The sequence below is a fragment of the Uloborus diversus genome, chromosome 8 (assembly GCF_026930045.1).
Source record: "Uloborus diversus isolate 005 chromosome 8, Udiv.v.3.1, whole genome shotgun sequence".
Taxonomy (NCBI): Eukaryota; Metazoa; Arthropoda; class Arachnida; order Araneae; family Uloboridae; genus Uloborus; species Uloborus diversus.
This window is the reverse complement of record NC_072738.1, coordinates 85,290,588-85,315,483: the sequence shown is the minus strand read 5'-3', so window position 1 is coordinate 85,315,483 and position 24,896 is coordinate 85,290,588. Positions and strand designations below refer to the sequence as shown.

Here is a 24,896-nt window from a genome sequence, read left to right as displayed (position 1 = left end):
ATAGGTTACAAGTGTTGTAAAATTTCCGAATTTGTGAAACATGTAACATTTATAGAATTTTTAAAAATTTTACCTTTGAAAATTCCATGATTTATGTATTTTTTCGATGTACAAAATGTCTGTAATTAATTCTTCAGAACAATTTTATTTTCTAAAACCTTCATTTACTTAAGACATAGCTGAGAATTAATGATAATTTTTATGAGTCTCTTGGATCAACACGGATGACTTAAAATTTTTGCATTGAATGCGATCGGCAAAATTAGAAGTCTAAAAGTCCCCAACTACACAATAAGACATATAAGGAGGGTCAAAAATAATGCTAAATACATAATTATAAATGTCCAAAAGGTAAAATCACAAGGAAAAGAAAAATGAGCGAGTATTAAAAGCGGATGCAATCGGATTTAGAAACACGTGAAAAATTGGAATTAACACGTAATAGTGTAAAAAATGCACAAGTTTAAGCTAATGTGTAGAATTCGATAAATATGCATGTTCTTGAACTCAAAATCCATGACCAATTGTCAATTTCCATGATTTTTGAGCACTTTTTGCCGAAAATCATGCTTTTCCATGATCATTTTTGATCATAGCCGAAATCCATGACTTTCTAGGGGCATTGACACCCTGCCTTTAGTAGTATCGAAAACTTATGCTACCAATTTCCTATATCCATTGATATACCTTGGTAAGTTGTAGGAAACAAACTGTCCTAGAATTACATTGAATTGTGTACTTACAATTTTCTTATGAACTAGTGGTACCCGCACGGCTTTGTCCGTAGTACAAAAATTAAAAGGTATTTTGGTTTGCCTATGTATTTACAAATAATGTATGGTGACTTTCTCGCCAATTGGCTTGCCCATGTTACGGTTACACGTTATGACAACTTGGTAATTTATTCGTCCATCTTATAATTTTGCTCGGGAAAATATTCTCAAAATTGGAATAAAAAACAAACAAAATCGAATTTAAAAAAAATCGCTTTGAGGTGCACACCCTATGCTACAAACTAACTTTGTACCAAATTTCATGAAAATCGGCGGTTTAGGCGCTATGCGCATCACAGACATCCATACAGACAGAGATCCAGATATACAGACTTTCAGCTTTCAGACAGACAGACTTTCAGCTTTTTTATTAGTAAAGATGATTTTGTAGTGATAATAATTATTCAGTTCATACTTACCAAAGTTCATATGTAGAATACTTATATGAGTACATTCTTTTTCTTTTACTTTATTTTTTACATTTGTGTACAAAAAATAGGTACAAATACAAATTTTCTACTAAAAACTTTTTATTTTATCCTAAGTACGTAGTACTTTGAAGAAAGAAATATACAATAAAAATGTGATTAATATATTGGTACTTAATGTAACTACCATATTGAATCAATTTTATTCATCATTTATTTGAATTTAAAGTAAGTAATGTGAATTCTAAGGAAAGGATGTCAGATGGCCACTACTGACTCATGCATGTGGCCACTACTGAAAATCTCAGATTTTGGAGTGGCCAATATTAGATCAAATTTGAAGTTTGGGAAGAAATGGATGAAACATTGAAAAAATTGAAATCCTGGCATTTTTAAAAAATGGGACGATTCAGGAATAATTGGGCTATAATACATTCATTGAACTAAGAAATTGGAATTAATACTGTAGAACCACAGTTTAAAAAAGACATAAGCTATGCTTAACTGTGGCCACTACTAGTGCATTACCTTACTTCTTACATTATTTACCCACATACAAACTAATTAGTTTTAAAGTATGAGAAGAGATTTGCCAGCCTCAGGTTCTTCGTTTTTTCCAAACAACTTTTTTTTATGTAGTTCAGCTTTTAGCAGCAAAAATTAATTATTAATGTCCTAATCATTAGTGCTAATTTTAGCTAATTTGATCATTAAATTATCAATTGATCAAATTAGCTAAAAAAGATTCTGATCACTCATATAACCTAGGAATTTCTAAAGGCCCGACTAACTAAAAGTGAGGCCCTAGGCCCGCAATAATTTCGAGGCCCCTTGAAAACCGATTTTTGGGGGCCCCTTTGTCTATCACAGAATTATGTAAATCATTTATCATGTGCATTCATGCCCTTCTAGGCATCTCATAATTGTGACATGGTAAACTTGCTACTGGTAGAAGTAATAAAAATTAGCCTATAAGTAAGTTCATTTCCAACTAAAAAGTTGTTGTTTTTTTTTAATTATTAATTCAGAAATATATGCATTTTTTGCCTAATTGTAACGCTAAGCATAATTCTTTAAGTAATTTGGAGCCCCTTAGGAAGATGGGGCCCCAGGCCTTAGTTGGCTTGTGCGGTAATCAGACCCTGAATTTCTCAGTTCCATTCACAAGAAACCATTAAATTTCGAGAAACAACTTTTTGAAGAACTATCTTTATCAACTTCCCACAATGATGGGCGCAAGCCTTACCTGCTACCTCTCGATAACATGTGTCACCTTTCTTTCCAAGGATGCAAAAAACTGAGACTTTCTTTTTGTAACACAATTACCATGTCCCTTTTTAATCCATTTGAAGTCCCTGCTTAGGCTTAGAGGAATAGATTTTACCCTCTTATTCTAGGTTATTTCTACTTTTGTAAGCAAGACTATTGCGTGTGCTACAAACTGAATGCTTTGCTGCTTTTTTTTTTCATTTAACTCTCTTTTGGTTTTCTCTAACCGAAAATTCCTTTATTTGTTGGTGCTGAGTTTGCAATTTTCTGGTCACTGTAGAAGGTTTTGATCACCTTTCCTTGAGGATTTTAAAAATTGAACTGATAGGAGAGGAAATCGGTGCCTTAGAAAATTAATTGTTAATAAAGGTGGTTGCTCATAGATTTTCCCCTGTAAATCTAATAATATTGTAGTCTATTTTTCTTGAAATTAAATGAACAAGATCCAAAGGATCTCTTTTAAAACTGATTTGTCCATTGGTAATTTAAAAAAATGATTCAAGTTACACAAAGCTCCAATAGCAATGAATGAATGAAGTTGAATATAGGCAGTTTTTTTTTTGGCATACTGTATGAGAACATTAACAACTCTAACTGATGAAATTTAGCATTTTAAATACAGTGTGTTCACACTTAGAAAGTCGTAGATTTTGATCATGATGAAAATTTATTTTGGAAAATAATGTTTTTATGAAGAAATGCTCATAAGTCATGGAAACTGACTGCTAGTCATGGATTTTCAGTTCTAGAGCACACATAAGTATTCAAATTTTACTGACCAGAAGTAAAATTTCTTCATTTTAGCTATTTTACGCATTTCAAAACCTGATTGTAGCCGCTTCTGTAAAGTTTGCTCATTTTTGTTTGCTGTGTGGTTTTACTGTGTAGACTATGGTAGTTTTGTATTTACCATTATTCTTAACCCCTTCTCGTATCTTATATTCTGTAATTGAACTCTTGCACCCCGTCATTTTTCATGTCAGATCAAAAATAGAAATGCATTTGCATTCAAATTGATTCAAGTTATTGCCACTCTTAAAAAGTATCATTAATTTTCACCGGTGCTTTTATCTTAAATGTATGAATGTTTTAGGAAATAAAATTTGTCTAAAAAGTTAGTTGAGGATGTTGAAGATGGTGATATGAAAATCATATGCTGGGTAAATTGTTTTTTTAGTTATGATAATAGCTCAGCTTGTTACATTTTGCTTTAATTTGAATTTTCTGAGTTGCATTGCGCAAGTAGTTGTGTTTTTTTCCACAAAACTGTACTACTGTTATTTTAAATATGAACATTTGTTGCTCTTAGTGTGTATAGTAAATGTGCAAATTCTTTTATTACAGAAAGCAATGAATAATGAAAATAAAGCATCCCCTGCAGATAGCAAACTACCAGCAAAGAAAATTCAGAAAGTAATTGATATTTATTGGTCTTCATATTCATTTTAAAAATGTATACATTAAACTACAAAAAGTATATGCATTATACAGTAAAACTCCTCCAGAGAGATATCCATCAGCCAACTTATATATCTGCTCACAAAAGCAGTCTTCAAAATATGATTTTGATTTTTATAAAATTACCCCTATGTTACCATATTTTAATACTTTATATCTCTCCCTCTACAAAATTTTTCAATTTACCAATTTTTTTCAAGATACATAAAATACTTTAGCTCATAAACTTTTTAACCTACATATTGTCACCTCAGAGCAACAGTAGGACATCTAATCCCAAAAAAACACTAAGATATCTTACTGTTTTCTGAGCCGACGATATTCCATTAGCTAATCAGAAATAATGCTGAAGGTCTTCCATGCTTATCTATCAATTGGTGAATGTTTTAACGTATTCCTTTAAAATAAGGCCGTTGAGAACCAGGTGTCTTTCCGAGCGACAATTGATATAAGTTTCATGACCTGTGCGATGGCTGTAATAAATTGGTTAAACTTTTTTTTTTTTTTTTAATTTTGATTTCACTATAATGGCTCCATGAAAATATGGTTCTTATATTGGTAAATTATTTTATAACAAATTGTGTGACTTATGGATCATCCTTTAGCTTAAGTGGTTATAGTGGAAGCTTAAAATTCTTCATGAGCATTGCTAAATGTAAATATTTATGCACTTCTTGCTGCTTAACAAAAAACAGTGAATGAATCCAAGCAGAAACAATTTGGAAAAGAAAAGCATTTTGAGTTAATCTAAGAACAAGAAACCTTAATTTCTGTGAATTCAGTTCTGGATCATACAATTCGTTAAATCCAAATTTTAGTGCATAAATTTTGAGTATTGAATTTTTCCTCAACAAAAAGTATTTTTCACCAAAACTTATTACTTTTTTTCTCCCTAGCTTGACAATGTTATGAGTTCTCCATTACAACCTCTGACTAATGTTGCAAGGACCAAGCTTCTTCAAAAAATAAGTAAGTTTCCATAATATCTTATTATTTAATTGAAGCTCTTGAATTTCAATATTTTCAAGATTATCCCGCGGATGAACTCTCATTAATTTTTTCCACCGCAATTTACCGTCTCCTTTTTGAATAAATTGTTTGTTTATTTTTTTATCTTTTTAAAGCTAAAGTGATGACTCCTGTTCATGCCCCAAGCCCGAGAATGACTCGTGGAAGAAGGAAGCTAAATGCAACCAAAAAAGACACCCCTGTTGCGAAGACAGAAGTAAGCGAGAAATTTAATTACACATCAATCAAAAATTTCTAGATAAGAACTACGTCTTTTTCCTTAGATTCAGTTTAAAATGATATGGATTTTAATAAGTTTGTTTAAATGTTTAATCATTATCATTTTACTTTTAAATCAAATTGGTACCTTAATTTTTTTTTTCAGCATAGAAATTCTTAGGATTTTTTTAAAAAAATATTTACATAAGGGTTTAGAATTTTCTGCTATTTGGTGCATTGTACATCCAAATTTGAGGGGGTTGAGGAGGACAAAAGTTTAAGTAACTGGCAGGGGTGGCATTTCAGCATTTCATTGGGGGTCGAGTTTCTTAAATATAAATTACCACAGTATGGAACCAAAACACATATTGGCTAACAGCAAGTAATCATGATATGGGTTTAGAATTAATAAAAATAAGTGTTCAAAAACAATTTAAATTTTCAGGACAAAATTTGTAGTTGATTTTAGAATATGTTATCGTACCAAGTGTTTTGGTACTTCAGTTTTCACCTTTTGATAAAGTTTTGATGCTTGATTTTTAAAATAAGGAAGAACAGGAAATCTTGTTACTAATCCAGCAATGCCCAGTATCATGCTCTTTTTTCAGCTAAGTTTTTTTCTCCCATTGAGCTTCGAAAATAATTCTCTAAACTTCTGAAACACGAAAATGATTTTTTTTCTACGAGCTGAACTGATTGGAATAGTTGAAAAATAATTGAAGTAACAAAGTCACATATGAAAACACACCTTTCACATCTTGCTCTTCAAAATCACCCAGATGACTTTGAAAATTGTGATGATCTTCATTATTCATCATTGAATGGTCTATTCTAGGCTAGTCTCTGAACAATTCTTCTTGCCTCATGCTATAAACTTTACTCATAATTAAAACAATTTTTTGTTTTCAACATCCAATCCAGATAATATAGAGCTAACAATACAGAAAAATATTTATCATTAAATCTTGTGTTAATTTCATTAGAAACTAAATCTATGATTTTATACACTATGTGAAACCAAGGTTTGACTTTACATCATCATGTGCATTTTTGACACCTCTTCTAAATTCATTTGAATCCTCTTGGCACCTTTTAAAAATTCTCTGGAGTAAGAATTTTTTTGAAAAGATCCACACTTGGTTGAAATATACATCTACGTGAAATTTATTACCAGTTTCAATTGTAGCTTAAACTGAAGCTTGAACAGTCCAAAAATTAAAGTTATGATTGAAGATGTTTTGATAGAGTAAAGCATTGTTCAAAAACTCTCCGCAATACAAACAAAACGAATAAAAATTCACATGAAGATATCTTAAAGGACATTAACCTCTTCATTATTGAATTGTTTTCTAAAATCACTGCTTTGAAATTATCGAAAAGGGTTTTTATGGTTTAAAAGACCATCTTGTGTTGTCTCTTGAAGATCTTCTTCTGTCCCCCTGAGATTGCATTGTTAAAGAGCCCACAGTAAAGATATTTGTTGATGGTGAGATATTTTTTTCAAAAATAGTATGAACTTTTAAGACGTATCTATGAAAGTATACTATGCATTGAGCAGTTGAAATGTGTTTCTAGCAGAAGAAAGTGATGAACACTCATTAAATAAACACTTAAAATATGAGCGTAACAATGAATGTAAAATACCAAGGCATTTAGTGAAAATCATGCATTCACACCACTGAACGGATCTCTCATAACCGTCGTTACACAGAACACACAAGAATGAAATATTTAGCCTATATGAGGATGAGGTTTACGTCTTTAGTTAAAATTAACCATGATTCTTTATCAGTTTTTTCTGTTCTGAAAAGGCCGGTAAATGCTTGATGAATTTCTAATTATTTAAAAAAAATGAAAACTCACTCATGTCTGAAAATATGTCGAGTTTCTACAACCATTACGGAGAACCAGCAAGATTCATTTTTCATGAACATTTGTATGCGATTTACATAAATTGAATTTGCTTGTTTTTTATTACTCCTCTCAAAAAATTCGGGGGTGCGATCGCCCCCTCTCAACCCCCCTATTTGCCGCCCCTGGTAACTGGGCATAAAACTGGTGAGTAAAATTCAGTATTTTAAAAATTGGTCAGTATAAGTCGGTATTTACAGAATTTAGTCTGTAAAGTCGGTTTTTTCGCACAAATTTACCAAATATTTTTAAGAAAAAAATCACTGTTAATTGTTTTCATTTTCTTATAAACTTTTAAAAGGGCCAAAGAAAAGCTATAAATTTTCAATAAACAACCCAGTTTTGGCAACCTGATAGTCTACTTTACTTGATAAGAATTGTTGGCTATTCTTTGGAAGGATCTAGTTTTATGTCAAGCCTAGCTGCCCCCCCCCCCCTGAAAATTGGTTATATTTGTTGAGAAATTTTCCAATTTTTGTTCTAAGTATATGAGGCAAGACAAAGATAATCTAAGAACAATAAAGTATATATGAGAGCTACATCTGTGTACAATTTCGAGATGAGTAAAAAAGTCCTTATGTTTCAATTGTCATCTTTATTGCCTTTAACTTTTATCATACGTTCTAGCACTTACACCCTGTTCCAAAAATACAGACACAAACATAAAATACAATTCACAGTAAAAATATGAATGGGAGGATTTTTATTTCATAAGGGTATAATAATAAACAGTAAGTTAAGCACAAGTTAGTGTTAATTTATTAGAAAAAGTAGGTGTTGAATTTGTTTAGAAAACTGAAAATAGTGTCCCATAATTTTAGGCACTTTTTAATTTATAAATTATATTTAAGGTTGAGAAATAGTTACAAATCTTAATATAAAATCATGATTCTGTTACACCTAATTACTTCAAACATGCCATTTTCCATCGAAGTTTAGTATCAAGTTTAGCGGTATCTATGGAAGGAGCTCATAATGGTTTGTACCATGCTTGTCCCATTTCTCATTTAAGGTCCTTGGTTGAAAAATTTTGGCTCTCATTTTCATATAATTTGTTTGCTAGATGTTTCTTCACGCTTTCCATTAGATTTAAGTATGGACTAAGCGATAGCCAGTTCATGATACAGATATTTCTCATGTTGAACTACATCTTTGTTGTGTTAAGAACATGCGCAGGCGCTTTGTCTTGTTGAAATACAGAGTGGTTCTCTCAGCCAATCCCGGCCCTCTAATATTTGCTGGTAGTCTTGAGTGCTCACTTTCATACTATAAAGTGCCAAAAATGCTTGTCCATTGAATCTAAAAGCATTCGAAGTTATTACTGATCTTCCATCTTGCTGTGTACTAGAAAAACTTCTTCGTTTGCTTCTTAGTAAAATTTATACTCATTGGGTCCATCCAAGTTCTACTTTTTCTCATTGCTAAATATTGTTGACAGCCATTTGTCATCATGGGACATTTTTTTTTTTTTTTTTGCCTAATTTAAGCTAAAGTTTTGTGGTTGTTTTGGATATAATCTAATAACATTTTTGGCGATTTGTAGCAAAAAAAAGAGCCTTCTCTAATATTAGCAAATATTAGAAAACATTTTATTCCAATATAGGATTCCGTGGGAGGGACAAACTGTATTTCAACAAGACAAAGTGCCTACTCATGTGTCTTAACTAACTAATATATAGTTCAACATGAATAATATGAATGTCATGGACTGGCCATCGCTTAGTTTAAACTTAAATTCAATGTAAAACGTGTGGCAACATCTAGCACCAAAACTATATAAAACTGGAAGCCAATATTTTTGGACACAGGACCTTGAATGAGCAATAGAGCCAGCATGGTATGAACCAGTGTAAACTCTAGCCATACAAAATGCAAAACTCGATACTTATGATGGAAAACCATGTGTTTGCAGTAACTAGGGGTAATGGAAACACCATTTTATATTAAGGCTTGTTACTGTGTTTATCCACTTTAACTAGAGACGTACTGAGTAGCACTTTGGCCAAGTACCGAGTACTCGGCCTTTTACTACTCGGCCGAGTACCGAGTTACTGAGTAACTCGGCCTTTCACTACTTGGCCGAGTTTCCCAGTACCAATTATGTTTAAAGAAGGACCACCGACACACACCGATGAATTTTGAACTTATTGAAATAGTAGTATAGACCTCCTTGTCCATATAATAGTTTTTAAACTAAATTCCTGCTGAAATTTAACTACAAAATTTTGCAAAAATAATATAATATTTTTTAAATTAAAAATGAATAAATAAAAGGTATGACTTACCAAGTTGGGATTAAAACAAATTATACAAATTTATTCATTATATGTCTAGTTCGCTAAACATAAATAATTTTTAAAAGCAAAAAAACAAATGTGCAGGAACACTGCAGACACGTTTTTCTGTGTTACAGGGATCGTCTTTTCAGTGCATAACATGTGAACTAAAGAATGTAAAGGCATACGGCAAAAAATTCGACTTTTGCCGGATGCCTTTAAATCAACGAGCTCACATTTTGTGCATTGAAAAAGAAATTCCTCGTAACGCCAAAACACGTGTCTGCAGTGATCCTGCACTGTGCTTGTAACGTTGTTTTCTTTCCTTTTATTTTTAAAGCTAAGGTATTTTTATACATCTTATAACTAATTTTAGTTTGTAGCAAAAATTCCATATTTGCACAATTTTTAACAAAAAAGTTTTATTAACTTTCGAGACATTCGAACCAAGATTTATTCCATTGAAGTATTTCAAACTTCATTATTCTCAAAATTTAAATTTGAATTGTAAATGGTTGCAGAAAATTATATATTCTTGAGCTTTTTTTGTAAATTTTAATACATTCAATTTTTTGCAATTACTCGGTATTGGCCGAGTATCTGATCAAAATTTGACCGAGTACCGAGTACTCGGCATATTGGCCGAGTAGGCCGAGTACCGTTTAGTTTATTTTCCTAGTTTCAGAAAAGTTTTATGCATAATGCAGTAAATGTATGAATTTAACTCGCAATTTTTATTGAAAATTTGTACCAGATTAGCTTTGCATTATGCTTGCTGCAATTTACAAATAAAGTTAGCATCTATTTCTCTCAGTATGATACTCTTTTTGTTACGCCAAAGTTTGTTGAATTTTTTAATTTTAGTCAGTAATATCACTGTTTTTGACCCTTGAAACAGTTTTTCCCCCTGAAGTAATGATATTTTTAAAATCAAGACGGATTTAAAGTTTGTTCAGATGTTAAAAAATCCAAATATATTTTCTTCAAATTTTGTGTTTTCTTTGATGGTTAAAATGGGCTTATTGCATTATTTCATTTGCCTGAATATTGTGTGTGGAAGAATGTTCTGGGTCCCTGTAAAATTCTTACTTCAAAATTTTGTCCCAAAATACACTTAATTTTTAATTATTATACTCCTTAGTTTGTACAAAGTACTTTCATCCAATGTTGCTGACAACGGCTCATGTGCAAGCTTTTTTCAAATTTGTTTTGAAATTCTCAATGTGCTCATACAGTAAACTCCCGATTATCCGCGGAATAGGGTGGCACGGTAACCCCAGATAATCCAAATAATAGGTAAAAAGCGAAAGCTAAAAACATTGCTACATTTCTTCTACCAACATTAAATGTAAAAAAAAATGTGTAAAAGGTAAAAACAAACATTTACACAGTCATAAGTTTAAAAAATATAGAATGACAGTTAAAAAAAAAGAGAAGACCCGCTCCGACTGCGGTTAATCGGAAGTTTACTGTTCTCTTGTTTGGTGACTTTTAATTGTATTTTTTATATTTTCGTGATAATATTAGGAAATATTCACAATTCAGCTTCGAGTTTTAATCCGAAAATGCACAATGTAATCATTAGGTGGCTTTTCCACCTCCAGCTCAGTCACTTCCTAAGCTGGGCTGATGAGTGCAAATAAGTATAAAACTGCAGTCCTCGGCTGGAATGACTGAGCTGGCAAAGTATTTCGTGTAATCATAAATGTTGCGATACTTTGAAAAATTCTCATTTTTACAAGTTTCTTGAGAAATAAGAGACCAATTGTTCTATAACTTTTGCCTCAGGAGAGGTATGCTTTAGCTGATATTTTCCTGTAGGAATTAAATTACCATTGCATTTAGTGGGTCATCAACAAATTGAAAAAGCAAAAAAAGGTTCTTTGATTATCCTTCATCGGAAATAGCTGGGAATATGCTGTAAATTTACGAAGTTAGTTTACTTACTGTATGCAATTATTTTGTATAATTTCGTAAAACTATCACATTTCACGAGTATATTAGCATTTCCTTCCAAAATTGCAATTTTATTGGATTTTTTTAGCTCACAACACGCACAATTTTCCATCAAACTTTACCAATTTTTCACAGTTTGACCGTCACAAACTTGAACGGCGCATCTTAGTTTAAAATTTTACAGTTTATTGATTTTTTGGCATAATTTTTTAATGTAAATTATTCATTTTCTATTCTATACATACCGTAAACGCGGGCTACTTCAGCCCAAAATTTGGAACTTTCCTCAATTTTATAACTATTCATAATTCCAAGTTCTTCAGGTTTTGAAGTTGAATAACCTTATTAATAGAACACCATTCATAAAATAAAGGATCCTAAAATTTTAGTCACTTCCTAACCTTTTTGGTACTTTCCATTTGCTTGCAGCACTAGCTCCTTCTTTTCTCGTATGCACAGTAATCCCTGGAAGCCTGAGCTCATTCCGTATTTTAATAACAAAATTCTGTAAACTTTCCAACAAAATTTGAGAAGTAGATGCAACTATGGGTCAACATTTTCTAAACCTCCTGCAACTTATAGTTCCTCTTCATCTTTCATAATAATAGCCATGCAATAGAATCTGTAATCATTTTCTAAATCCATTGCCGAGAATTCTTGGTTTTTTCTTGTTTAGACTTTTATGTTTAGCATTTCTTTTCTTTTAAAAATCTCTCGGACGGATTTTTTCTAGTTTTTATTCTGGGCCAAAGTAGGTTGTAATTTTTAGGTTAGGAGATATGTTTTTAATTTGAATTTTATAAATAAAAACCTAACAGAAATGAGAAGTACGACTATGCTACTACATAACGTACTGAATAGTGTTCATAAATAGGTACTTAACAAATTCTTAGCTGATGTAGAACTGCTTCCAGATGTAAAAGTCTGAGAAGTTATAAAGACACCTGTTAGCACAAGGAACACAAAACCAGTAGTGTTACTCCTTGTGGAGAGCTATCAAACTGCTTGGTATACATTACTGAGTCTTTGAGGGTGCTCTCTGCAGATTCTGTCAAAAATTTTTCAAAAATTGCTTCCTGAAGGTTTTCAGAGAACTTAGTGTCTTTTTCTCAATTTGAGCCTAAGTAGCCCGCATTTACGATATAGGAAAAATCAAAGTTTGATTTTGAGATTGCCAAGACCCTTTTTTTTTTCTTTTTCTATTTTTTGGCTTATTAAAATTTTACCTTAATTCATTTTTTCTGTTTGATTCATATTAAATGTTCATCTTTTCATGCATTTGATGTTTTGTATTGTAATTAGTTATAATTGTAAAAATGAAAATGTGGCATCCGACTAAAGCAATAGCCGAAAAGAAAAATCAATTTAATTGCTTCAGAAAATTGTCTTTAACTCTCCCAAGAAACTCCTAGGATTGAATTGCCAAAGAAAGGTGTGAATCAAATATATTAATGCCTACTGTTTAGCACAAAGTACTTGGGCAAGCTAGTTTTACCATTAGAATTACAATATGCTTGTTTATTTGTTTACTCGAAAAACATAGGAAAAATCAAGTTTATTTTCATCATTGTTCAAATGAAAGTATTAAAGAAGAAAAAATATTTTTAACAAGAAAAATGCTGAAACAATTTAATTACAGACATTTGTTTGCTTTTTATTGTAAAAAAAATAGCAGTGTCAATGTTTGTAAATATATTTTTTGTTCTAAATTTTTTTCTAGCTTTTTTCAACTGAATCTCGTACTAGAAGACCCATTCGATGAGGAGGACTGATTTGAGCATAATTATTTATTTTTGTTACATCCAGTTGGTTAGGATGTCATCAGTGGTGTCATATGTTATTTCTGTAATATAGTACAAATTTTTTACATGATGCGTACAAATGTAGATTAGTGACTTTATTGAAACTGAATATTCATTGTGAAATTGTTTAATTTGTATTTTATCTTGCATTTGATTCATTAATTATTATTTTACTATTCAACATTTTAATTTTATTGACTGGCATTGCATCAATTTTGTATATCCTAAATAAATATATTTTTACCCTTTTGTAATTATTGTGCTAGTTGCCTGAATACATGAATGTATTTTTTTACTTATGGCACTACATTTGATCCATAAGTTCTCTTTTTATTTTAAAAACCTCTGGAACTCAGAACTTAACTTTGTCTTTTGCTAAAAGTGATAATTTACCCTTTTCTTAGAAGGCCCTAAACTTATATTGCTGCGTATTAAGTTTAAAGTTGCAATTTTATGCAGGGGTTAAGTTCCACGGAAATACTGCATCAGTTAAGACTCAATATTAGTGTTAAAATAAGGGTAAGGTTCCATAGATGAAAAAAATGGTTTCTTTCTTCTTTGTCTCTTCAAAGAGCTCTTCTTGAGTGAGATCTGAATTCTGTGAGTTCAATTACTTTACTTCTAGAAAGAGCTCTGGAACCAATCGAAAAAAATGTCCACAATGACCCCCCCCCCCCAGCTCGTTTATTTGCCCTTCATAATGCAGTTTATTATGTTTTATCTGCAATCTTAGGAGTTTGGATTTTGAAAGAATGAAAAATTTCATATAGTACCAGAGTTTACTGTACATGCAAATTTACATGCACAAAACTTAGGGTTCCCAAAGGCCTTATTAAAAAAATCTAAAAAGCCTTTGAAGTAATTGTTCAATTTAAGGGCCCTTACAAAGTCCTAATTCCTTCACTGATTCCTCAAAAAACCCTAATTTTTCTGTTAATGTCTCAATAAATTTAATTTCTTTTTAGCTACTTCAGAATGGAAAATATTGTTTGAAATATCCTCAAAAAGGGAGGGGAAGACAGTTGTTCTCTGATTGTAGAAAGCAGTTGGGGCAAACCTATCCTGGCCGCGTTGTCATGCTGTGACAAGGATCTGAGCCTTCACAATGCTGTGAGGATAGATTTGCTCCAACTATCGTTATATTTTAGTAATGTAAGCTTGACTCATGAGAAGGTGGTCCCCAACAAATCTTCAATGTTAAAGTCTTGCCAGTTGAGAAAGTCACCAAACGAGGAATAAAAAGTGCCAATGCTGCATTTACTGTGCTAGTTATTTTAGTTTTTCAACTATAGCTGGGCAAACCTAACCTGGCAGCATTATGAAGGCTATGCCGCTCCCAATCACAGCATTACAAAGCTGCCATGTTAGGTTTGCCCCAACTATAGTCAGGGTGTCTGCGCACCTGGAAAATCATGGTAAGTCATGGATTTCAACTATGATCGAAAATGGTCTTGGAAAATCATGATTTTCAGCAAAAAACACACAAAAATCAAGGAAGCTGACAACTAGTCATGGATTTTTAGTTCAAGAACATTCACATTTATCGAATTCTGCAGATTAGGTGCAAAATTTATGCATCTTGACCGCTTCTTACGCTTGTACGTGTCAGTCCCCAATTTTGCACACATATCAAAATCCAATTAGACCAAGAGCTGAGCCCCCAAAACACGATTTATCTCTTTTATGGCGGATGGCCGGTTAAAATAATTTAAAAATACAATTAAAAAATCCCCCTACTAATTTTGGGTCAAATGGCTGCGTGGGTGGATAAAAGGTCAAAAAAAAGAACAATATTAAAGTGATGAGTTAAATGGCTAAAAATTATATAATAACATTAAATTAATAAGAAAAAACACATAGCGAATTCCCCCCCCCCAGCTATGATAGGGTGAACGTGGTGCCCCTCAGGAATAAAGTATCGATTATTAAACTAAAACGAGCTGATGTGTGCATCACATGACTTCCTTTTACTCTAATTTAATGTCATTTCACCATTACTGGCAATTTTAATGTGATTCAATAGTTTACTTTCTAAATATCACTAACAGAGGCCGAATTGAAATCAGATTTTTAAAAAAAATCGCCAACTTTGCCGCCAAGTTAGCGACAAAACTTGGCAAAAAAACACTTGCGATACATCGCCAAGTGTCCGCCAAATTATAACACCACTCGAGTTTACATCGAAATTAACAATGATTTCCCCCCAAAAAGGGGCAAAAGACCCCTTTAGAAACACCCAAATGCAACCAAAAGGGGAGATGCACAACTACACCTCACTAGGAGTCTACGTACCAAATTTCAGCTTTCTAGGAGATACCGTTCTTGAGTTATGCGAGATACATTCACACATACGGACGTCACGAGAAAACTCGTTGTAATTTATTCGGGAATCGTGAAAATGGATATTTCGCGTGTCTATACGTTCTTAGGCCCTTATCCACGTCTGGTCGAGTCGGGAAAAAAAACTCAACATTCGGGGGAGAGTAAAATGAAAATTAAGGTTGATTTTCGAGTGAAATTTTTTTCTCGAATACAATACTTCTTTTTTTGTAAAAGGAAGTAAAAAAATGATCACTTTCGTGGGGGGGGGGGAATTTACAGGGTATTAGTTTCATTATTTTGATTGCCAAAAAAAATCCCCCCCCCCCAGTAACTATGGGTCAATTTGTCAAAAAAAAAATTTTTTTGTTCCTCTTTATTTGGTCCAAGTTGAGTACTTTTCGAACTTACGCATGACCGTTTAAGTTGAAAAAAAAAAAAAAAAAAAACAAAGTTTGAATGTTCGTTAAAAAAACTCGTAGCAATCCCCCCCCCCCACCTATGTAGGTGGTTGCTACGTGGTGCACGGGTTTACAACGTGGTACCCCCCAGGGGTGAGTTATCGATTGATTAATTAAAAAATAAATGATCACTTTCATGGAGGGAATTTTACAGAGAAAGTATTTCAGAGTGGCGACAGATCAGGGAAAAGTCTGGGAACTTTATCAATCAGGGAATTTTGAAAAAATAACAAAAAATCAGGGAAAATTGATTTTATGAAGAAAAAGATTTTTTTTCCTTTAGCAAATTAAGTACTCTAATTCCCTATGCATTTTCCGCCAAATATCTGTTCAAAAAAAAAAAGTAAAATTAATGAGGTGCGATTATACATTGCTGCATATTTGTGCATCTTTTTTCCTCAACGTTGAAGTATTGAATCTTACTCATTAACCACAGGATGAACTTCCTCAGATTGCTTCTGTGTCTGTTAGGTTGTTTATTTTACCTAGCTTGAAATTTCCTTTGACGCTTTCAATGCTACGTAAAATAAACAACCATGCAGGCAAAGAGGAAGCCTTCATTAATGCCTTAGCTCCTTTGCCTTTATTCCAATGTCTCGAAGTAATTAGCGTACTGTAATCACGATTTCAAGAAGAAATCTTTGGTTTTTGAATTAATACTATAAAAGCTTAAAAGTTATTACTTCTTCGTGTTTCTAATTTACTTGCTAAAATTGAACTTTCAATATAAAAAAAAACTTTGTTTTTTGCCGTTATACTATTTGTTGTCACCGCAGATTATAAAGGTTTTCTTTTCTTCAGTGATTCTTTAATTTTATAACCAAATTGTATTCTTCTTTTATATATTTTGAAATTAACTAATTGCTTTTTTTTTCTTTCTTTTTTCTTGCATTTCAAAGTTGTTTGTTACAAAAACAATCTAAGATTTTTTTTTTATTACATACTGAAATCATTTAAATAGAGTTAACTTGTGTACTTAAGAAAATATCTTAATTTTTTTATTGTTAAAATGCTGTATTCATTCATTAAAACCTATGTTCTTGATTAGAGAAAAGCTCCCTATGAATGGATGTCAAATGGTTTCATCTGTTTTGCATAAATATGTCAATTAGTTATATAAGAATAACTGCATTACTTCTATTCTTTCACTATTACTTGTTATTCTTGCAACAATTATTATACGGTTTGAAAACTTAGTTCAAAATAATTTCAATTACTTTTTAGTTCTATCATAAATACACATGTTTTTAAGAGTAATTTTAATAGTTTCTTAAAATTCTTATGCTAAGTGGTTTCTGGAAGTAAAGTTTTTTTTTTTTTTTAATTTTCTGTAATCTTTCCATTTGTAAAAAAAATTAATATACTTTTTTGTATTGTTTTTTTCCCAAAAAAGAATTGACTTTATGTTTTTTTTAAACAATTTTATTAAAAAAGTAGCGTTTTTTAAAAATATATCTTTAGTTCAACAACTTTACACAACTTAAAAACCTTTAAAATACTGCATTTTATACAAACATACAATGGATTTCAAGTAGAGCAAAGAAAGAAAACCATTATCATTGGTAACGTAAATCAGGGAAATTTGGTGAACTTAATCGGGGAAATCAGGGAAAAGTCAGGGAACTTTTTTTTACAGTTCCTGTCGCCACCCTGTATTTGTTTTAATCGCAAAACAAAATCTCCCCTCCCCAGCACTTATGAGTCTACTAGCTGCATTGCCCGTTGTTGCATGTTCTACAAAAATGTATGTGTATTCGGCGTTCCAAGCATTTTATACAATTATATAAATTTTTCCGTTTTCATTACATTTCTTATTGTTGCTCCACTCCTATTAGTCAAAGCGTAATGTTGCATAGCCTATAGCCTAACTCAATAAATGGACTATTCAACACAAAATAGATTTTTCAATTTGAAACCGTAGTTCCTGTAGACCAAGAGCTGAGCCCCCAAAACACGGTTTATTTGTAGTATGGCGGGTGGCCGGTTAAAATAATAACAAATGTAATTAAAAATTTTGGCTCTAATCCCCCCTCCCTGCCCACTACTTTTGGGTCACACGCTGCGTGGGTGGATGAAAGGTCAAAATAAAAGAAAAACATTAACATAAGTGAAATGGCTAAAAATTATATAATAAGATTAAATTAAATTAATAAAAAAACCACGTAGCAAATCCCCCCTCCAGCTATGTTGGGGCGAATGTGAGAGCGCCCCCCCCCCCAGAAGTGAATATTGATTGTTAAAATTTAAAAAAATGATCACTTTCGTGGGGTGGGTGATGGGGAACTTTACAGGGTATTTTTTTCATTATTTTGATTGCCAAAAAAAATCCCCCCCCCCCCAGTAACTATGGGTCAATTTGTCAAAAAAAAAAATTTTTTTTGTTTCTCTTTATTTGGTCCGAGTCGAGTACTATTCGAACTTTCCCATGACCGCTTAAATTAAAAAAATATATATATTTATTTGGTAAAAAAGAAAAACGCGTAGAAAATCCCCCACCCCCAGCGATGTTGGGCCGAACTTGTTGCCCCCGGGGTGAATTATCAATTGGATTAAATAAAAAAAATGATCACTTTCGTGGGGGGGGGGGAGAATTTTCTCATAGTTTACATTCGATTGTAGCAGAAAAAAAATCTTCCCCCCAGATATTATGAGTCAATTCGACAAAAAAAAAAATTAATTTAAATTAGAAATTTTGAAATATTTTTCAAAATAAAAGGAAGCAATTCAGCGCCAGTACATCTGCTTCTGTGATGATTTCTTCGTGCTGTTTCGAGGGCAGTAATCAACTGTAGCCAACACAGTGAAGTTGTTATAGCTGGGGTTTTTTCCTCGCAGCACGCTGTACCGCATCCTTGAACTGAAAACGTAAAAAAATCCTTTTTTCAAAAATATATTTTGATATTCTTATATTATGAGTGTTTTAAAGGGTAATTTTAAGTGTAGCCAGCCATCAGATGAAAAATTGAATGTTTTGACAGAAACCTTATTTGAAGGCAGGGTCACGCCGTCCCTATGTGCAAGATCGTACGGCGCCAGAGTCAAAAAGGCGCCGGACTCAACCAATCAAAAATGCTCCAAATGAGCGGAAAAATGTAATGGAACTTTTCAGTTTTCTATAAAAAAAAACAATGAAATTATACTGCTCATTAAAACATACAATACTTCTTGCTGCCTATCTATAAGGAAAAAGTATTGCCTTGTTGTGTCTGAATATGCTATTCAAAAGCGCTATCTTTTACACTGAAAATACATGTTACTAATTAGCATTTTTCTTCATATGTGGAGCCATGAATGTTATTTCAACATGTCTGTAATTTCACAAGGTTGAGCATACAAAGCAGCACAAGAAATTTGCTATTCCCCATTTTGGTTCTTGCTGTGAATATTTTCTATAATAATTCGTGCAATATATCTTTTTGTGATTTTTAACCGTTGTTCGTGGTAAATTCACTACATTATGTTATCATACGTTAAAAAATACGGTAAACACATTTGCATATTACTTACTTGTGCATAACATGCATATATTGTAGACAATAATTTAGATTAACTTTTTAGTTCCGAAAAGTAACGACTTGACCAAAATTAATCAATTCCCCCACCCCCTTTTTCTTCACCTATTTGCGTATTAAATTTAAAGAAAGAGTTTTGTACAATGTGTTTGTTTTAGATATTAAATTCAATGCTTTTTTAACAATTCGTACTTAAGAATTATTCGTTTTACCAGCAAGTTTCTCAGTTTCAGATATTATGAAAGAATATCCTCTACAAGATTACCCTTCAATTTAGAAATATAATAAGTACCCTCCTGTTCCGTGACGCAACCGGAGGGGGGGGGGGTGTCCACAGGACACCCTCTGGTTGCACCGCCCTATGCTCCCTCTCCTCCAGAATGCTAAGTTGAATGTTTCTCAAAAATAATTACTTTTGAAGGGGGGGGGGAGGGATGCGTCTTTGGAAAACAAAGTGATTTTAATTGGGAAAAAATAATGATGTTGGGGTAAAACTTTAATTTCTATTAAAAAGAAATCTTTGAGTTTAAAATTGTCAAAAGTTTCAGCTATTTGGTCAGCCACTCCCCCTCCCTCCTATTTTTTTTTTTTTTCTTTTTTTCCTTATTATTTTTCTTTTTTCTAGCTCGCCTGAAAATAAGAAAGCTTCCAAGATGCTACTTGACCGAATCTCCCCCCCCCCCCCCCCGCACCAAAAACATTACGCAGCATCTCAAATTTCGTTTCTAGATCTTCAATTTTGCAAAATTTCGCGAAAGCTCCCTAATACAAAACAACATCGCGATGTTTCGGAGTTTCATGCTCGCATGAAACTCCGTTCGATAATCACTTAAAATTGTGTTTTTAGAGCTTTAATTTCGGAATACTGTCGGCCGTAATGTTACCAAAAATGGCCTTACAATCACGTTTTTAGAACTTAAATTTCAGAAAATATTCGGGCTAGGGCCTCAGAACCTCCTTTCTTAAATATCATCAAAAGTTTGATTTTTTAAAACGACTTACCAAAACTTTCAGTTAGAATAGCCCCTGAATCACTTCTCCTGGCATCACAGAATACTGCTTCGGTTTTTATTACATTAATTTTAAAAAAATTTCCAGGGGGAGCTCCAGAATTCCCTTCTTGTAAAAATCTTCAAAGTTGTCTGCAATTGCGTTTTTTGGAAGTTCAAAGTCGAAAAATTAAAAGGAATTGATTTTCATTTAATTTTCAAAAAATAAAAACGATCGGGTAGAATCTCAGAGTTTCATCCCTTTTTCTAACGTCAATAAATATGGCCTAAAATGACGTTTAAGGCTTCAACTTCTATAAATTTTCGCGGAGCCGCTTGTTCCTTTTCCCCCATAACAACCACTACATACCGACCAAATTGCGCTTTTCAAAAGTTTTAAAAATTTTCCGGGGAGAATCCGCGGACCTCTCTTATTAAAAGAGTTTTTTTTTTTTTTAAATTGTACCCTCCTAAAACTATTTTCTAGTTGCACCACTGTTCCTGTTGTCATGTTTTGACTGGCATAAAAGTTTTATTAATTGTTGATCACTTAGAAATTTGATAGTAGCTTTAACTTAGATATGAAAATATTTTCTTCTTCCAAAACGCATTATTAGCATATCAGAGGAGCTGCCGAACTCGGAATAATTTTGAGATGTGAAGTAAAAACTTACACCATATTGTGAAATTTAATATTCACACATTATTTTTTTGCATAAATTAAATGCCAAACATACTTTTTTCCATTTTATATTTATCTACAAAACCTCACTTTGTATTTTTCCTCGAACGCCAGAGCATAAAGGCGTTCCAATAACATTTGCACAACAGCGCCGATCAGGCTCGGCGCGGCCCTGTTTGAAGGAATAAAGAAAGTTTCAAAGATTTGAAAACTGAATTTCCGTGATTTAGATTTTTCCGAGTTCTTAACGGAAGCAGATTTATATCATCGAGAATGCAGGAACATTTTTATCAAACTAAATAGACACATTTTTTTTTCTTTTTTGGCAATCAAAATAATGAAACTATTACCCTGTAAAATTCCCCCCCCCCCCACGAAAGTGATCAATTTTTTTTAGTTTAATAATCGATACTCGTAGATCTTTAAAAAGGGATAGATAGGACTTTCCTCCTACAGCGCAGCGTATTTCGCCCGGAGAAAGTGGGGTCATCATGATTCTGCCGAGAATCACATGATCAAGGGACATCGTGTCTCCCTCTTCTCGGGCAGCAGTGATATAACAATGCGAAGCGTCGTTAAAAGTCTAGGATTCTCTGAAGATTTTCATTATACTTATGGGAGAAATCTCTATATGTGTGAATCTGAGATTTTCTAGCGAAAGAGGGTTTAAGAATGCGATGCTGGTGCCAATTTTATTAAAAAATAAAGACATAGTGGACTTTCTGAGTAACAGAAATCTTTCTGCTAAAGGCAAAAAAAGTCCCCTGCAGAGTCGAAATTAAGAATTTTTTAAGCAATTTATTGTAGATGCCGAGCATTATATTAAATCACTAAAAACAAGCGATGGAAAATTAGTTATAGTATGTCCTCGAAAAACTGAATTTTAAAGTTTCCTAATTTCTATGAAAAGTGTGCTGGAAACATATGAAAAGTATGTAGGTGCCCGAATTCCAGTTCTAAACTGCGTAATGACTTATAAGCTTACTCAGGATTTCTACTCAGGATCACTTTGAAACTTTTTTCAGTGCGATGAGGTTGTGAGGGGGGATTCAACAATAATCGTCGGACAATTTCGAAGTGCGAAAAAAAGATTATTCATTCATACGGAAATTAAGGAGTTCAGTTCTTTAAATTGCGCTGATTTTGACAACCTTCAAATGCTAAGATTAAATTTGAAGCGTAACAAAAATGCTTTGAAAGAAAGCCTTTTCTTCCGATTCCTTTGACGACGATTTGGAAAATTCAGAAATCATCTCAATTAACATGACGCAGTATATTAATGATGCTTCTGACTACGCTGGATTTTTTGTCCGGCAAGTGCACTCTGTTGTGAACTGCGACGACTGCAACGCAGTCTTCCTACAATAAACCAAAAAATAGGCATAATAAAATTTAATAATTTTGAGACATTCAAGTATGATAACTTATTGCAAGATTGCAACCATTGAAATATGTACATTTGTGAAGAACGACTGAGCGAGAATGTGAAAACGTTTTGGGAGTAAAACGTAAAAATATAATGTTACTCATGAAGCCACAAGAGTTATGAGAAAAAATTCTAATTCCGTTTTTCTAAGTTTAAATAAGCATATGTTGGAAACAGAAGCAGCTGATTTTATCGTTAACAAGTTTATAAAATTAATCGTTACTAAATATTGAAGCGTTAGAATGTATCGCGCAGTCAATTCAAACAATGAAAATAATTCACAAAGAGCAATAAGTAGGAAAGTGACAAAATTAATATTGTTGAGGGACAATAATCACTAGTTTTCTTCACCCTCGAGTTTAAATTGTCAAAATTATCATATCCTGTAGGAAGAAAAAAAAATTGGAGAGGGGGCGGAAGTCAAATGACCATTCAAGTAGTTTATAATTGCAAATGAATTTATTTTCAGAGTACTTTAAAAAAAAAAAAAAAAAACTGAAGTTGCTTAAAAATCAGGAACAAACCAAAGTTATTTGTTTGGCTAATAGAGTGTTGGTGCGAAACGCATGCGAATCTTGGAATATTATTTAATTGAGTTAATTGTTATATTCGATACTATTTACATTTGTATTTCTAATTGGTTTATGGTTTTAGATAGGGTTTTATGTTAAATTGTTGCACTGGCTTCAAAAGTTGTGGGAAAAAGCACGCATTGAAACCATTTATCTGTATTTGAAAAATTTGATTGAAATAAAAGAAAATTTATAAGGTCAATTTTTGTTCAAGATTTTTGAAGACTATCTCTACTCAGTATTTAAAGCACTTGAAAAAAAAAGTTTAAATAGCTTGTGCGCCTGCTTCAAAAGTTATGATTGGGAAAATATCTAATGGACCATTCCATGAAAAAGCTGTCATTTTGTCCCGCATTTCATTAAAAAGTAATAACTTAAAAAGTAACAAAGGACATTTTTCGCAAAAGTACAACAAATACATTTGCGATTTCTTAATGAAAAAAAAAAAATTGCTACGTTTTTTAATTATTACTTTTAGTGAAAAATATGAGGTGTTACGTGAGGGACAGAGTGTTCCCTTTTTCTTTAATAATGGGTTAAATGCTTTAATTTAACCCATGCTTAAAGGGGAGTATAACCCACAAGGTATAACCCATGCTTAAAGCATTTAACCCATTGGTTAAATGCTTTAATTTCCCTTAATTGTGCAAATGATCGCGGCGCAAAGTGATTCTCTTCGATAGGGGAAACAGTTTCTTGTGAGAGGTGTCCCTTGATCACGTGATGTCCAACGGGGGATGTTGACGCGCGCTCTGAGGAGAAAAGTGGGGAGAAGGCACATCTATTCTATTTTAAGATCTATGTCGATACTTTATCCTGGGGGGGGGGCAATTCGCTACGCGTTTTTTCTTATTAATTTAATGTTATTATATAATTTTTAACCATTTAACTCATCACTATAATATATTTTTTTTTGACCTTTCATCCACCCACGCAGCTATTTGACCCAAAATTAGTGGGCGGGGGGGGGGGGGGAGTTAGAGCCAAAGTTTTTTAATTATTTTAACCGGCCACCCGCCATAAAAGAGTTAAATCGCGTTTGGGGGGTCAACTCTTGGTCTAGATTGCATCCGCTTCTATAATACTCGCTCGTTTTCCTTTGCTATGTGATTCTATCATTTGGACATTTAGAATTATGTGTTCAGCATTATTTTTAACCCTCCTCATTTGTCTAATTGTGTAGTTGAGGTGTTTTAGACTTCTAATTTAGCCGCTCTCATTCGACTCCAAAATTTTGAGTCATCCGTGCTAATTCATCACACTTATAGAAATTATCAGCAGTGTCTTAAGTAAATGAAAATTTTAGAAAATAAAATTGGTCTAAAGAATTAATTAAAGACGTTTTGGACATTGATAACTACTGAAATCAGGAATTTTCCAGGGTAAAATTTTGAAAAAGTCCGAAAATGTTGCAAATTGCCCAAGTATCTGGAATTTTGCAATATTTGTAGCCTATCCTAAAACTTTGGTGGTAATATATCTGGTAATGTCTGGTAATTTAATTATTGTACTTTAATTTAATAGATTATTTTCTCTGAATTTTTATTTATTGTAAACTTAATATTAGTAATTACTAAATTGTTGTTAGTCACAGATTTTTTTTTTAGAAAACTACTAGCTTTAAAACAATTTCATTATTTGTTTACAAAATAAAATGTTTATTTTCAGAAATTCAAAAGAAAAAATAAGTAAAAACAAGTTTAAATGATTCGCTGTTCACCAAAATGACATAGTCAAAAATGTCAGGGAATTTTCCAAATGGAACCCCAATTTCCCCCCCCCCCCTCCCCCCCCAGGGAATTTTGTTCTATGAGATCTAATCTTCATTTCTATCG

General features: G+C 32.6%; 1 protein-coding gene across 1 annotated transcript in view; it reads left to right on the top strand.

Annotated features, from left to right (window-relative positions):
* Positions 1 to 13,335, top strand: part of LOC129227582 (calponin homology domain-containing protein DDB_G0272472-like) — a 53,187-nt gene extending 39,852 nt beyond the window's left edge. The window contains exons 18-21 of the mRNA XM_054862166.1: positions 3,815 to 3,883; positions 4,825 to 4,897; positions 5,053 to 5,153; positions 13,019 to 13,335. Coding sequence (XP_054718141.1) covers positions 3,815 to 3,883; positions 4,825 to 4,897; positions 5,053 to 5,153; positions 13,019 to 13,060 — 285 coding nt within the window. The 3' untranslated portion in view covers positions 13,061 to 13,335. The remainder of the gene's footprint in view (positions 1 to 3,814; positions 3,884 to 4,824; positions 4,898 to 5,052; positions 5,154 to 13,018) is intronic.
* The last annotated feature ends 11,561 nt before the right edge of the window (positions 13,336 to 24,896 follow it).